This window comes from Lagopus leucura, unplaced genomic scaffold, assembly GCF_019238085.1.
Source record: "Lagopus leucura isolate 7727_CA_CO unplaced genomic scaffold, USGS_WTPT01 Super-Scaffold_100026, whole genome shotgun sequence".
In the NCBI taxonomy this organism is placed as follows: domain Eukaryota; kingdom Metazoa; phylum Chordata; class Aves; order Galliformes; family Phasianidae; genus Lagopus; species Lagopus leucura.
This window is the reverse complement of record NW_024962277.1, coordinates 499,910-513,043: the sequence shown is the minus strand read 5'-3', so window position 1 is coordinate 513,043 and position 13,134 is coordinate 499,910. Positions and strand designations below refer to the sequence as shown.

Genomic DNA, 13,134 nt, shown 5'->3' with positions numbered 1-13,134 from the left:
GCATTTTGCAGGGTCAGGCTTAGGCACCTGCTGAACCAGTACTGCTCCTCCATTTTGCCTTCCTACAGTGCAACAAGACACTCTTGTTCATCCAGTACCTATGAGCCAAGCCTGAGCCGATGCCAACTTCAATCTCATTACACTTGCCTACAGGCTTTACTAAAACGCTCTCTCTAAACTATTTCAGCTTCAAGACTTGATGTGGAGAAGATGGGTGAGCTTGTGAGGAGCCAGCACTGTCCCAAGGAGAGACCAAGAGTTCAGCTGACTCAGCGAAGAGCAGCTCTGTCTTCATCCACACGACGGCACTCACACAATGGCACTCACACTCTGCTCAGAGGATCAGCCCTGGGACAAATCAGATGACTTTCATGCCAGCTTTTGAAAAATTTGTCTACATCATGACCCATCCACCTCCACTCTCTTTGGGTGCTGAAATCCCCCACTGTTTTACAGGACAAACACAGCGTCCCTCACGTAGGGCAACTTTCTCCAAAACCACTCAGGGGAAGGCTGTGATGGTTCTGGCAGTGAGAGCAGTCCCATGCCTGTGGACTGAAATTTACACTGCAAACAACCCAAGTCCTGCAAGGCTTAAACGAGATGCTCTGCTTGGAAAGGGAATATTTGAAATATCTTTCATGCTATCATTTCCAGACCAAGGCAGTCTGCCTTAAATGACATACTGACATAGCACACCTGGGCTTCCCTTCTCTTTCACTGGCAGAGCACACAGCGTTATTAGGCACCATAGTACCTCATCACTAGCATTCTGCTCCTCATGTAATGCCATCGTGACTCTAGCAATTGCACCTCGCTACATCCTTCCATGCTTTACCTACTTGGTGAAGCACTTCCAAGAATAACCCATGCACCCGATTAACACAAGTGGAGGACATCTTTGCAATCTGGCAACAGTCTGGAAGGCATTCAGGCACTGCTTGGTCCCTATTTAACATGGCAACAGCAGCTTGTTGAGAAACATCAGGTCCATAATGCTCCTGCTCTTTAATCTCAAACAGTTCTGGTCCTTTGCCATCTCAGTAACTTACTCCTCAATACGGTGACTCAGGAACTCAGGGGCTGCCAGAAACCTTGTGGGGACTCCTGACTGTGCTGGAAGGAATGCCATCCAGCACTATCTTGCACATTTACTCTCAACTACAGACACAACTGATCTGCACAGATGGTGCCGAAAGGAGAGATCATTAGCTCTTCAGTGGGATTTAATTTTGATCCTTGATAAGGGTTTAAAAATGAGAACTCCCAGAGCACGATTACCCATTGTTGTGAGTTTGAGGAGTATTACTGCTCTGAAAAAAGGCAAGTTCCTGAGATTAGGCTATCAAGATAAGCAATACGGCATGCTGGTCAGTGCCTTTATAAATCTACTGCCACTATTAGAGGCACACACAGACATGGAAGTGAGCTGGTTAAGCAGGACCTGGTCCTTCAAGCCATGGCCTTTAAACATCTGATGAGAATAGTCTTGGATTTCTCCTATTAGCGTGGACTTTGCTGTTCAAGCAATTAAAGGGCTCTGTTCCCTTCCCAGGCTCCACAACACACAAAGCCAAATCTGTGATTGAGTGTTTAATGATCAGAAGTTAAAATCTTGCCCCGGGCTTCATTAGGAAGGTGACAAGTTGTCTAGAGCAGCCTTTCCAAACCTGCTGGCATACTGCTGGCACAGCAAGCCCAGCACCCATAGCAATGACGTGTTGGAGTGGGAGCCAATCCTTTACCTGGGATGCTTTGCCTCCTGGAGACCAGGGCTGAGTCCATCCCACCAGAGTCCTTGCTCCCCTTCGAGTAAGGGCCATCATCTGGAAGCAGGGCAAACAAAAAAGGAAAGAAAAAAAAAGAAATTAGTGCCCAAAGCAACAAGCAACAGCAAAGCCAGATCACTGCAAAAAGTTTGTCCATGTTAACACTGGAATTGGGATCATAACCCCATCACAGACTGTAGATGAGAAAAACCATTACCGGCCCTGGCTTCACAAATGCAGCATTGTACAGACTATCCTGCATTTTAGAGAGGGAGGGGAGGAAACACAGTGGTAGTGGTGCAATAGCATTATCTGATTTATTCCTCTGGGAGATAATCCATTAGGAGAGAAGAAAATTCCTTTGCTCCTGTAATTATGTGGCACAGCTGAGGACAGGGAGAGCTGTCACATTCATCTCACAAGTTTTAAGCCTGTCATTATGCTTGTGAAGAAACTTAGGGTTTTTGGAAATGGAGTTATACATCAGGATGCTAACAGGGCACTAAATCACTATACTTGGATGAAATTGCCTATTCTTATAGATGCCATTATTTCAAAGTCACATTTTCCTGCTGCTGTACAGCCTCTGTACAGTATAGAGAGCACCCTCTTTTAAGTGACTTAAAAAAAAAAAAAAAAAGAAGAAAGAGAAAATAGTATTATGCACTCTAAAAGCACTGTGCAGCACAATTTGAAATTTAAATGTAAAGTATTTAAATATCTTTGTATTCTCCTATTGGAAGACATATTGCACAGTGGTTACTTGCAACAAAGAGAGCATCCTTCCACACATTTCATCTAGCTGAAGTGTCTGTTTGCTGGCGTTTCCTAAAAAGCTGGAGCTTTGTCAATCAATTACTTCCAGTGACTGTGCAGTATCAAATGACTCCCACTCTGAGTGACCGCATTCTTGGATTGCCCTTCCCAATCCTTCAGCGGCTGTGAAGGCAACTTCTAAGTTGCCCATGACAGCATAAATACAGGTTACTGAAAACCCCATCCACATACTCCTGTCCACAGCCCTTCAGTAATTTGTATTTAAGTTACGGAAGTGTTTGGGTCTCACTATGTATGAAGGGAACAAAAAGCCTCATTCAAGACAGTGGTCTGTACACTGTGTAATTACAACTGATATTCAGTTTGCTGGCAGCCCAATTTCCTCACAAACAGAAAAATGCTGGTATAAATTGAATCGTGTGGGCTACATTTAAATGCAAAGAGTTGGATTCTACTCAAGGGCTTGAACACTTTTAAAAAGTAAAATGAAACAAGTTTCCAACTAAAGTAATTTCCAAAAAGGCAAAGCACACACACATATATATATATATATACACACATTAGTTTTAATTCTTGATGCTCCAGCTGAAGTAACTTCACAAGTTGAACAAAACTCTCTGATTTAGTTGACCCAAATCTACATTTTCAAGCATTAAAAGCTTCAGCTGAAAAATACGCACCCTTCGCACCCTTCACTTTTTCAACCTGTTTTGCAGCCAATAGAGGGATAGCATAGGTGCTCAGATCTTGGACTCTTCTCCTGCATCAGCTTTTCCATTGCCATTAGACCAAGAATTTCTAATAAAGAAAGAATTAGCACTTGGCAGTAGACCATCACCAAACCATGCCAAGTCTCTGCTGCCAAAGCACATTGAACCTTGGTACCCAAGCAGCCAGGACTGCTGTGAAACGGGAATAAAGCTCTGCTTTCTGAAAGAAGGAAAAATCAAGCATTCTGACCACGGAGATCTCATAGCATTTCTCAGTGACACCGATAGGGACAAGGTTAATCTAGGCTTAAAGACTGTGGAAAAGTTTAATGTACTTGGGATAGTTAAGTTCCAGCACCTAATTTTTTGAAAACAAAGCAAAGCCACCTGCCATCTCTCCTTCAGCAGAGGTAAAGTTCCAGAACTTTCATCATCTACCCACGTTGGCCATGTCCATCTTAATTTCTCTCTCTAGCAAGCTTCCCCTACATTCAGCCTTTCTCTCCACCATCCTATCTCTTACACACCTGCAGGCAGAAGACAAGGACGCTTCAAGAGCACAAAGCAGGCATTTCCAAGGGGAGGATCAGGGCAATGCTGGTCCAGCAGTTCCTGATCCATATTGGTCAGCCCAGCAGCCGTAACCTCCTTTCATTCCTTTCTCAGATGGAGGAGGAACCTCAAAATGGCAGGATATCAGCACGAGATTTCTTTCTCAGCACTGGAAGGTGAGCCTGCAGATGTGCTTCAAAACTCACTGGGATGTACTACATTTGGACTCCCTTTGGTCACGCAGGACTCTAAGGATGATGAGAACCACCCCAGGATGCAGCTACTTTCCATTCAAGAGCATCACTGCCAACTTTACCCAGGTAATGTGCTTGAGGCAATGCTCTGCTGCAGGTGGGAACTCAGAGCTCCCAGGGAGCCACCAAAGATGATCTGAAGCCAACTCCATAATCTGCTGGCAAAGCAAAGCAGCCAACCGTCTGCTTCTCATCAACACACCACCCTGGACCAGACAGCCACCAGCACTCCCTGAGCTCTGTTTTCCCACTGCAACCCCAATCACTATTGATGTGAAATCCCATTTTGCTAAGTTGCCCTCTCAACAGCTGTTTCTGGACATGCCCTGGCTGCCATTTCAGGTTGGTGATGAGTTACCAGCTTCCCCCAGCAGCCAACACCCATAGCCTGATCTGTAGCCACTGTGTGCAATTAGCACTGAGCCCCCTGCACAGTGCTGCAGCCAAATCAACGGCAAATAATTAGCACCACAGCTTCCCTTCTTCTATTTCTTCTCCCTTGAAAACGTTGTTGATTATGCTAAAAATGTTGGGTTTTTTTCAACTCATTATCTAGCTAAAATGTTTGAACAGGAAGGGAAGCTGCCACACGATGCATGCTGAAGTGTGAATTGGCATTTGCTTGCATTAGCATCCCTGCCGTGCGGCTCTTTGTTCATTTTCAGCCAGTTTCCTGCTCTGCCACTCAAGCTGGTATTAACGGAGACGCTTTAGAGGGGAGGTAGGAGGTTATTTTGTTTTTTAAAATAAGAAATCCAGCTCTTTTTGCTCTCTCTCGGTCCTTTCTCCTGCCTGGCACAGCACCCAGCTGGGGGAAGGCTGGTAGCCTGACGCTCAGTCAGACCAAAAGGAGTGCCAGCCCAAGCACTGAAAATTCATGAATCCCTTCCTCCCTCAATTTGGAAAGGAACTTTTCTCTTAAGCCTATGTAGTTCCTTTCTTGAGCTACCCATGCTGGAGCCATTAGAGGTATATTTCTCAAGCTTTTCCTCTCACACACAGCAGGCCCAAATTTCTCTAAAGAAAATATTCTGTAATTAGTGATTTTCAAGCAGCAGTGTTACTGCCAGTTCCACATCGTTCAGAAAAGCTCACCAAGTACATTAGACTCTCAGTAACACTGAGCGTGCAATGCTTTCTGCACAGTTATCCCATGGGAATTTTTGTCAGTACAAAAAAGCTGCTGTAAGTTCTTCGAAAACATTTTTTGCTATTTCAGCATCATGCTACCAGCAGGGAGAGAAGTCTCCTTGTTCTCCTCTACACACATCCAGCCACGAGCTCTTCTTCCCTGCAGCAAGTGTTGCAGAGAAGGAGCGTACATCACAAACACTGACAAAGGAGTTGATTAATAGAAAAGACAAGAACTTGATTTCCCTGTTTCCCATGGCTGCCTCTGGTGAGGATTCTCTTAGGTCTCATAGGAAGTTTGAGCTTACTTTCCCACTCATGCCTTCTGTCTTATGAGTCTCTCCTCTGACCACGATGCTTATTAGACCATTGATCATCCAGCAGCCAGATGGCTGATTCGCAGGGGTCAACTACAAAATTAATTAAATCAATCCTAACTCATAGGAAATCCACAGTTTCCCTGTAAGAGGAATTCCTGATCTTCCAAAGTGGTTTGGTCCATCAAAGGACAAGAGGTAATGGCTTTCTGAAGTGCCAGGAGAGGTTCAGGATGGGTATTAGGAAAAATTTCTTTTCACAAAGAGTGACGACAGAGTGGCACAGGATGCACAGGGAGTGGTGGATCCACTTCCCTGGAGGTGATCAAGAGCCATGGAGATGCAGCACTGAGGGATGTGGGTATGGGCATGGTGGGGGTGGGTTGGGCTTGGTGATCTTCGTGGTCTTTTCCAACTTAATGATTCTGTGATTCTACAATCTGCTGCCCAAGTCAGTGAACGCTGGCCAAGGCTGACTTGCTGCCTCTCTGAAATGCTCCTCCAACCCTGTCCTGTGTGGTACGGAGCCAGTGGGAAAGTCCTGGGCAAATTCCCAGTAGCATCCAGCAGCCAAACTGCTCTCAAAAACACCACGACTTTTCAGTTACGTCTCCCACGAGATGTGAGAACAGGCATCAGGAACCTCTGGCATCAGTCAAATCTGAAGCCAACCTCTGCAACAAAATAAAAAGCTTCCTCAGAAAGAGTTCTGATTTAAGAGTTCATTATTCCTGCCTGCAGGGGGGAAAGAAAGGTGTTTTTTTCATTTAGAGAAGTTATTAGTCTATGTTATTAACACAGATCACCTCTTAATGAAAATCGTCATTGGCTAAATAAGATTCTGTGACAATTAAGCTTGCTGTCTGCAAGTGTTCAGGCTCCTGGATCGTCTTAAGACAGTTCCTGCAGAGAAAGTGCATTAATCTTGTGGGAAGACCAAGAGGTAAAGCCTCCCATTTGTTTAATGGAAAAAAGACAGTTGGAAACAGTTATTTAGCCATACGGTAATTGCACTCCCTATTTAGAGAAATGAATACTAAACCAGCATTAAGAACCAAATGCTGTTCATGCTAACGCAAGACAGTATTTTTTGCTAGCATAGAAGCTCAAGGTTGGAAACAGGAACCCAAGTGACCAAAACTGAGTGCGATTTGATCCCTTTTGAGGAGAGTTACTTCTGTAAATCAGAGGAGAAATCTGTCTGCAATCAAACAAGGAGCAGAGCGTGGGTCAGGACAACTCGAACTGCAGACACTGGGCATGGTCTCCATAGCATGGGATCTTAAAGTTATCTGAGTACCTGAACGGGCAAATACGTACTTCAAAACTGGATTATAACCATCTTCTTGCAACTTCAGGCACTTAATTACCTTTAAAAAGATCTGTCTCTGATAGGTTTGGAAGACTTTGTAAGTTACCGTATTACTAGCTGGAGGACGGAGGAAGACATATATCATGAACTCCATTCTGAACCTCAAAGTGAGATTTCACTCCCAAAGTGCTACAAGCCCAGACAGGGGCTGAACCATTGATGCTGGAGGACAGCAACAAAATGCCAGTCACTCTCCAAGCCCAGCGCTCCACGTGGCATTGCACATTCTTCAGTACCATTCCCTCTCTAGGAACACATTGCTCCAACTTTGCATCAGAATCAGCAAAGTTAAAGAAAACAGAGAGATCCCAAAGAAATGGTTAAAAACAAAATCTGTTGGCAGTCTCCAGGCTACATTTCCTAGAGTACTGCAAAAACTGAGCCAGAGTTCATGATTCTGCCCTACATAAAACCAGTCCAAGTGTACAGCAACAGATACACTAAATCTGTACTGGCAGGACAAAGCAAGCCATGATTCTGTAAATCATGGTTAAAATCTGCTTAAAAACATGGGAAAAGAAGTCACTTTTGCTTTGGGGTTCTGCAGCACAAATTCATTTTTATGACAATGACCATTTCGCTGACTGCTTCCAAAATAAATAAATGAATAAACCCTATCTTTTAAAAGACCCTGAACTTTCAGGTTGGATATTTGGAAAACATTCCTCTCACAACGAGTGGTGATGCACTGGCACAGGCTGTCCAGGGAGTGGAGTCACCATGCCTGGAAGAGTTAAGAACCATGGAGATGTGGCACTGAGGGACATGGTTATGGACATGGTGGGCATGGGTTGACTGCTACACTGGATGATCTTACCGGTCTTATCCAACCTTAATGATTCTATGATACTGTGATTCTTCTTTATTCTCCAGGATTTGAGAATACACCAGGAGAAAAACCAGCACCCATCCCAGATCTCATCCCCACCTCAGTCAGCAATGTAACTCCCAGACTAGAGCTGCCCAGATCCAGCAGGAGCTTGGAATGTTTTTCCACTTCTGTGTACCAGGATCATTATCCAAAAAGTTTCCCCTTATGAGCTCAGACTGAAATAGACCAAGCTATTTTGGGAGCTGCCCCTCCTTAATTTCATAAATCTATGTACCAGCACATGTGGCACAAATGGCAGAGGCTGCCTGTTGCTATGAACGGCCTCGTAATTTTCCCTGCGCTGGCAGTAAGTGTCCTTACAGCACACATTCACCAGTTACACAGAAGACAAATGAGGGCTTGGGGAAACGTTTCTTCTTTGACTTTCCTTATCACAAATTTTCCTGAAAGCAAAGCCAAAGAGGATGGCTGTGCTGTATTCCAGTTCCAGCAAGCACAGTTACTAAGTCACCCTGAAGATTACTTTTTTCTCCCCCGTTTGCCCACCTATTTCTGGTGCACCTCCCTAAAGCGCTATAAAAATGCACCAGTACCTGCGCCAGCCCCACCACAACCACGCTTCACTGCTTTCCCTGGAGTAAGATGGTGCCTAAGCAGAGGTTGCTGTGGCATCTTCTCCACCCACCTGTGCTGCTCCCATCCAAGCTTGGAAGAACTTGTCCAGATATCAAGGTTATTTCAGGAGAAAGTTGTATGTCTGAATTCACCCTCCCCACTACACACAGCATGGATTTCATCTTCCCACACCCTCAGCATCCCCTTTCTTAAAGCCTGTGTTCATTTATCTACTAACCCTTCTAAGGCATGTATAATTTCATTACCACCTGCTGCTTTATTCACAGGAAACAGATTTATAGAAGATACAATAGCCTATTGTTCAACAAAAAACTACATGCTTTGTTCCTCCTTTTTTTTTTTTTTTTTCTTAATAAGAAATCAAAATTACTTTTAAAGGAACAATTTATTTCAAGCAACTGTTTTCAACCAGAAACTATGTACGTAATCATGTGCGTATCAGCAGCCTTTGTGAGATCAAGGTATGGGACAGAGGATGCCTCTGTTATATGGCAGGTTGGCTACCAGGAGATAACAGGGTGTCTTTCTTCTCCCCTGCAAACCCTCCACATGACACTGATGTAGGAATGATAGAATGGTTTGGGTTGGAAGGGACCTTTAAGATCACCTGGTTCCAATCCTGCTGCTATAGGCAGGGCCACCTCCCACTAGACCAGGTTGCTCACCGCCCCATCCAGCCTGGGAAGACTCCTGCTTTCAGAGGAAAGGATGGAATTTAAACATTTGGTAAATCAGTAGAAGATATAATTAGTGTATATGTGTGCACACAAAGCCCTTTTTCAGTTGGCTCTGCAGTGAAGCCAGAATTCAGAGAGATTTAATTCATATCAGCTTTCACAGGATATTAAAAACTGCCCAAGGACTGATCTGAGTCCCATCTGATAAGAATGAATGCTGGACCTGCGTTGCAGTGCTGAGATGTAGTGCTCCTTTCTTTAAATACATAGCATTCCAATAAAAAAAAAAAAAAAAGGCAAAAAAATGAAATGAGGCGATTTAAGAACCTGCACCCAACCTGCCATTATCATCCTGCTGTTATGTATCAGAGGCATTGTGACAGTGCACTGTGTGCCTCCCATTCTTGCCTTGGAAGCCCTCACAGAGTAACTTTATCTAATCAGCATTCCTCAGGGAGCACGCAGCGGCGGACCTGGAAGCAGTTGTTAATTTCCACTCAAACTATATTGAGAAAGGAAGGAAATCTTCAAAAAATGACTTCTGTCTTGTTTTTCTATGAAAACTAACTTCTCAGGCTGCTTGTCCATCCATTCACCTACTGTCCTTTTGTGTCTCTGGAACCCAGTGGTCAATATCCTTAAGTGGGGGGAGAGAGAGCAGCTAAAAGAGGATTTTAGTCCTGTAACCTTTCTCAAAACTATTTTGGGTAGAAAAGACTCAAAGTCACGCTCTTGGCAAAGCAAAGAGAATTGCTGTGCAAACAGCTTTAGCCTCACCACCCACTTTCTTTTGCATGGTAGCGAAAAGAACAAGGAGTGATGGAGGCAAAACTGAAAAATATGGTTTATTTGGTCCTCTGCTCATGCAGGAAATTATACTGTTGTTCTTAAATATCCCAGGGTTGCTTTTCTTCCTCAGATTTAAAAACATCAAGGACACCTCTTTCCCTGTTCTGATGAGGCTATGCTTTCTGCATTACATCAGCTTTTCAACCACTACTTGAAGGACAGACAGGTTGGGTCTTCAGCACAAATAGCATTTCCTATACAAAACCAGAACATCTCCTTGGTGCATCTCTTCCAAAACACCCCCCAAAAAGCCCATACCCAAAAGGTCCATTTCACTCAGTGAGCCTTTTCCACTTTGCTTTTCTTACACACTTCCCCAACAAGATTTGAATTTCTAGTGTTAAAGAATAAAAGCAGAGAAAAGCAGGGAGGAACTTCCCTTCCTGCAGCCCCTCTCACTCTCACAGGCATTCTCATAGACAGCTTCATCAGTCTGTATTTATGAGCAAGATGGAGGCAGACAGACTGCACACTTCCTCACCTCCCTGCAGGTCCCATCTGCACGTGCATGCAGTAATATGTGCAGTAATTTTGTTCACAAGGGACAAGAATAGTGCAGAAACCAACTCCATGAGATTATTATTTCTCAACAGCTCTAGTGCTTGAAATGCTGTTATTAAAGATACATTTTCCAGTCAATTTTGCAATTTCTTTTGTTAAGCAGTGCAGAGTGCACTGGGAAGGGTCCAGCAACGAACTAGGAAGACAAAATATTGCTGATATACAGATTGTGTTATCTAAAGAAACCACCTTTCAAAACTAAAAATCAAAGATGAATCAGATACATTTGCAGACTGATCTCTCATGAAAATTATCCAAGCGAACCGTTGTAATATGGTGAGAAACAACCAATGATGTCTAAAGCCATTCCCAAGGAAGAATGCCTCCTGGATACAACGGTGTTTATTAATCTGGGCAGCAGGCAGCAGTAAATCCTAGCTGACAAGGGAACACAGTTCTCCCTATTAACTCCAACCAAGCTTCCAAACTTCTCTTCAATACGGAGCTGGATAAGAACCTGCTGAATCCAAACCCTGGGGACTTCCTTTATTTCAAGCAACAAATGCCGTGCTAAATAACTGTGGAGTGAAATCAAATAAAAAAAGACAGCTCTATTGTGGCTTTTTCAGCAGATGAAATTAAAAACTGTCAGTTTATTAAACCATAGCACTCAAATAATTTGTACCACTTAAACCTAGCAGCCACTACTACCTGCTTGTTTAAAAGCCTGAATTAGTCAAAAAGCAATTGCTTTAGTGACAAAACATCACATCAAGGTTTGTCTGTGGTACACTCAGGCAGGTAGGCTTTTACTTTCAATACCTCAAGGGTTAAAGCCAACAGAAAAATTATGTATGTCCATAATTTGTTTCTGAGCAACAAAAATCTCTTTAGGAACAAAACCAATCAATCCCAACACCTGGTTAGCCCTTTTGAAACAGATCATTTCTGCAGTAATGATGACAATAAATTCTTTGACCTATTTTGCTTTTACAAACTCCATTTTGGTCCCCATGTTCTCTGCATTAAAAGTGGTACCTGGTGGCTTCCATCCTCCAAGGATGTATCAGAAGCTCAAGGCAGCACTGCATTGAAGAGAAGGGGAGAAAGCAATCTGATTTATAGAATCATTAAGGTCATGAAGACCTCTAAGATCATCAAGTCCAACTGTTCACCTACCACCAATATTGCACACTATCCATGTCCCTAAGTACCACATCTACCCTTGAACAATTTCAGGGACAGTGACTCCACCACCTCCCTGGGCAGCCTGTGCCACTGCATCACCACTATTTCTGAGAAGAAATCATTCCTAATATCCAATCTGAGCATATGAATCATTAATGGAGAGATAGGAGAGCCAAAAACTGGGGAGGAAAGGCGCAGAGATTCAGCCTAGGTGTGGGAACATGTGTGCCCTTCCCTCCTACCCCAAGAGAAGGATTACCCTCCTGGACATTATGTCACTGTGTATCTTATTGTGACAAATGGGAATCTTTCTAAATATCATTTTGCACCATTGACAGGGGATTCGGAACATGATTCACAGTAATTGGACTAAGCTCTTTGACCTGCATTATGCAGGGGGTGATAATGGACTGCAAATGGCTCATTTGGGCTCAAAACAACCCAGGCTTAAAGGAAAAAAAATAGGAAAAGATGTAATTTGGGCTACAGTTGGCTGAAAAGAAAAATCACAGTTCAGAGAAAGGCCATTTTCATCCATAACAAAATATGTCTGTGATTCTGGCCAGCTTAGAGCAAGAGTTCCCATTCCCACTTGAAGAATGAGGACACATCAGGAGGATGAGGTGGCAACAAGGCACTGTGCCATCACTCAGCCAGGTAATCCCTTCAGAAGAGGCACTCACTGAAGCTGTAATATGGTTTTTTGTTTTACTCCTACAGCACTTCCAGGAGAGCCCACCTTACAAGTGTAAAATAAGTGCTCCTGAGGGCACATCAGCACCTGGGCTCAACTTACAGCACGCAGCATGGGGATGGGCTAAGAGTGGTAAGCCAGTCTTAAGGAAACCTTCTATAAAACACAATTCCTTACAGTGATGAGTTGAGGAAAAACCCTTCTTACCAGTGAAAAACCTCCTTCTGTGCTAATCTCTGGGAGCAACAGCAGTTTGACAACAGCAGCTCCAGCATCCAGGAGACACAGCTTCAAGTAGAAAACCCATGCAAATCACAACAGAAGAAAACAAAGGGAGGGAGGGAGGGAGGGAGGGAGGGAGGGAGGGAGGGAGGGAGGGAGAGAAGGAAAAGGTAAAACCACAAAACCCAACAATGGGCAAAAAAGGCATGAGATGCACTTCAGTGCAGTAATATCTAATAAAAGCACGAGCAAGGGACCTGCGGGTGAACTGAGAAAATAGATACAGCCAAAATCTAAGGGATCCCATTAACACTAGCATGAAAAAGTCAGAAGAGAAGCAAACACCAAAGCTGTCCGTGTCCTCTTTTGCTACTGCACTGATCTTAGAATCAGAGCAAGGCTATGGCTCCAAAAGGAGCAATGAACAATCACAGAATTCACAGCCTTGTGAATCAAGTAACCGTGGCTCTCTGTAGAGCCTACATCTTAGAATCGTAGAATCATTTGAGTTGGGAGGAACCCTTAAAGGCCATCCAGTCCAACGGCACTGCAATGAGCAGGGACACCTACAGCTCCATCATCTTGGGTGAGTGCACCAAAATATCTCACAGCCAGATTTGCCTCTGCACTGCAATAAGACAACACTCCCAGGT

The 13,134-nt window shown here is 43.9% G+C and overlaps 1 protein-coding gene across 7 annotated transcripts in view; it reads right to left on the bottom strand.

Moving 5' to 3' along the window:
• The window catches only part of GRIP2 (glutamate receptor interacting protein 2), a 68,551-nt gene that overhangs the window by 46,195 nt on the left and 9,222 nt on the right, over nucleotides 1-13,134 (bottom strand). For all 7 annotated transcript variants that reach the window (XR_006180676.1, XM_042880271.1, XM_042880270.1 and 4 more), the window contains exon 2: nucleotides 1,746-1,826. Coding sequence is in view for 6 of the 7 variants with exons in the window: in XM_042880271.1 (XP_042736205.1) it covers nucleotides 1,746-1,826 (81 nt within the window). In the remaining variant the exon portion in view is untranslated. The remainder of the gene's footprint in view (nucleotides 1-1,745; nucleotides 1,827-13,134) is intronic.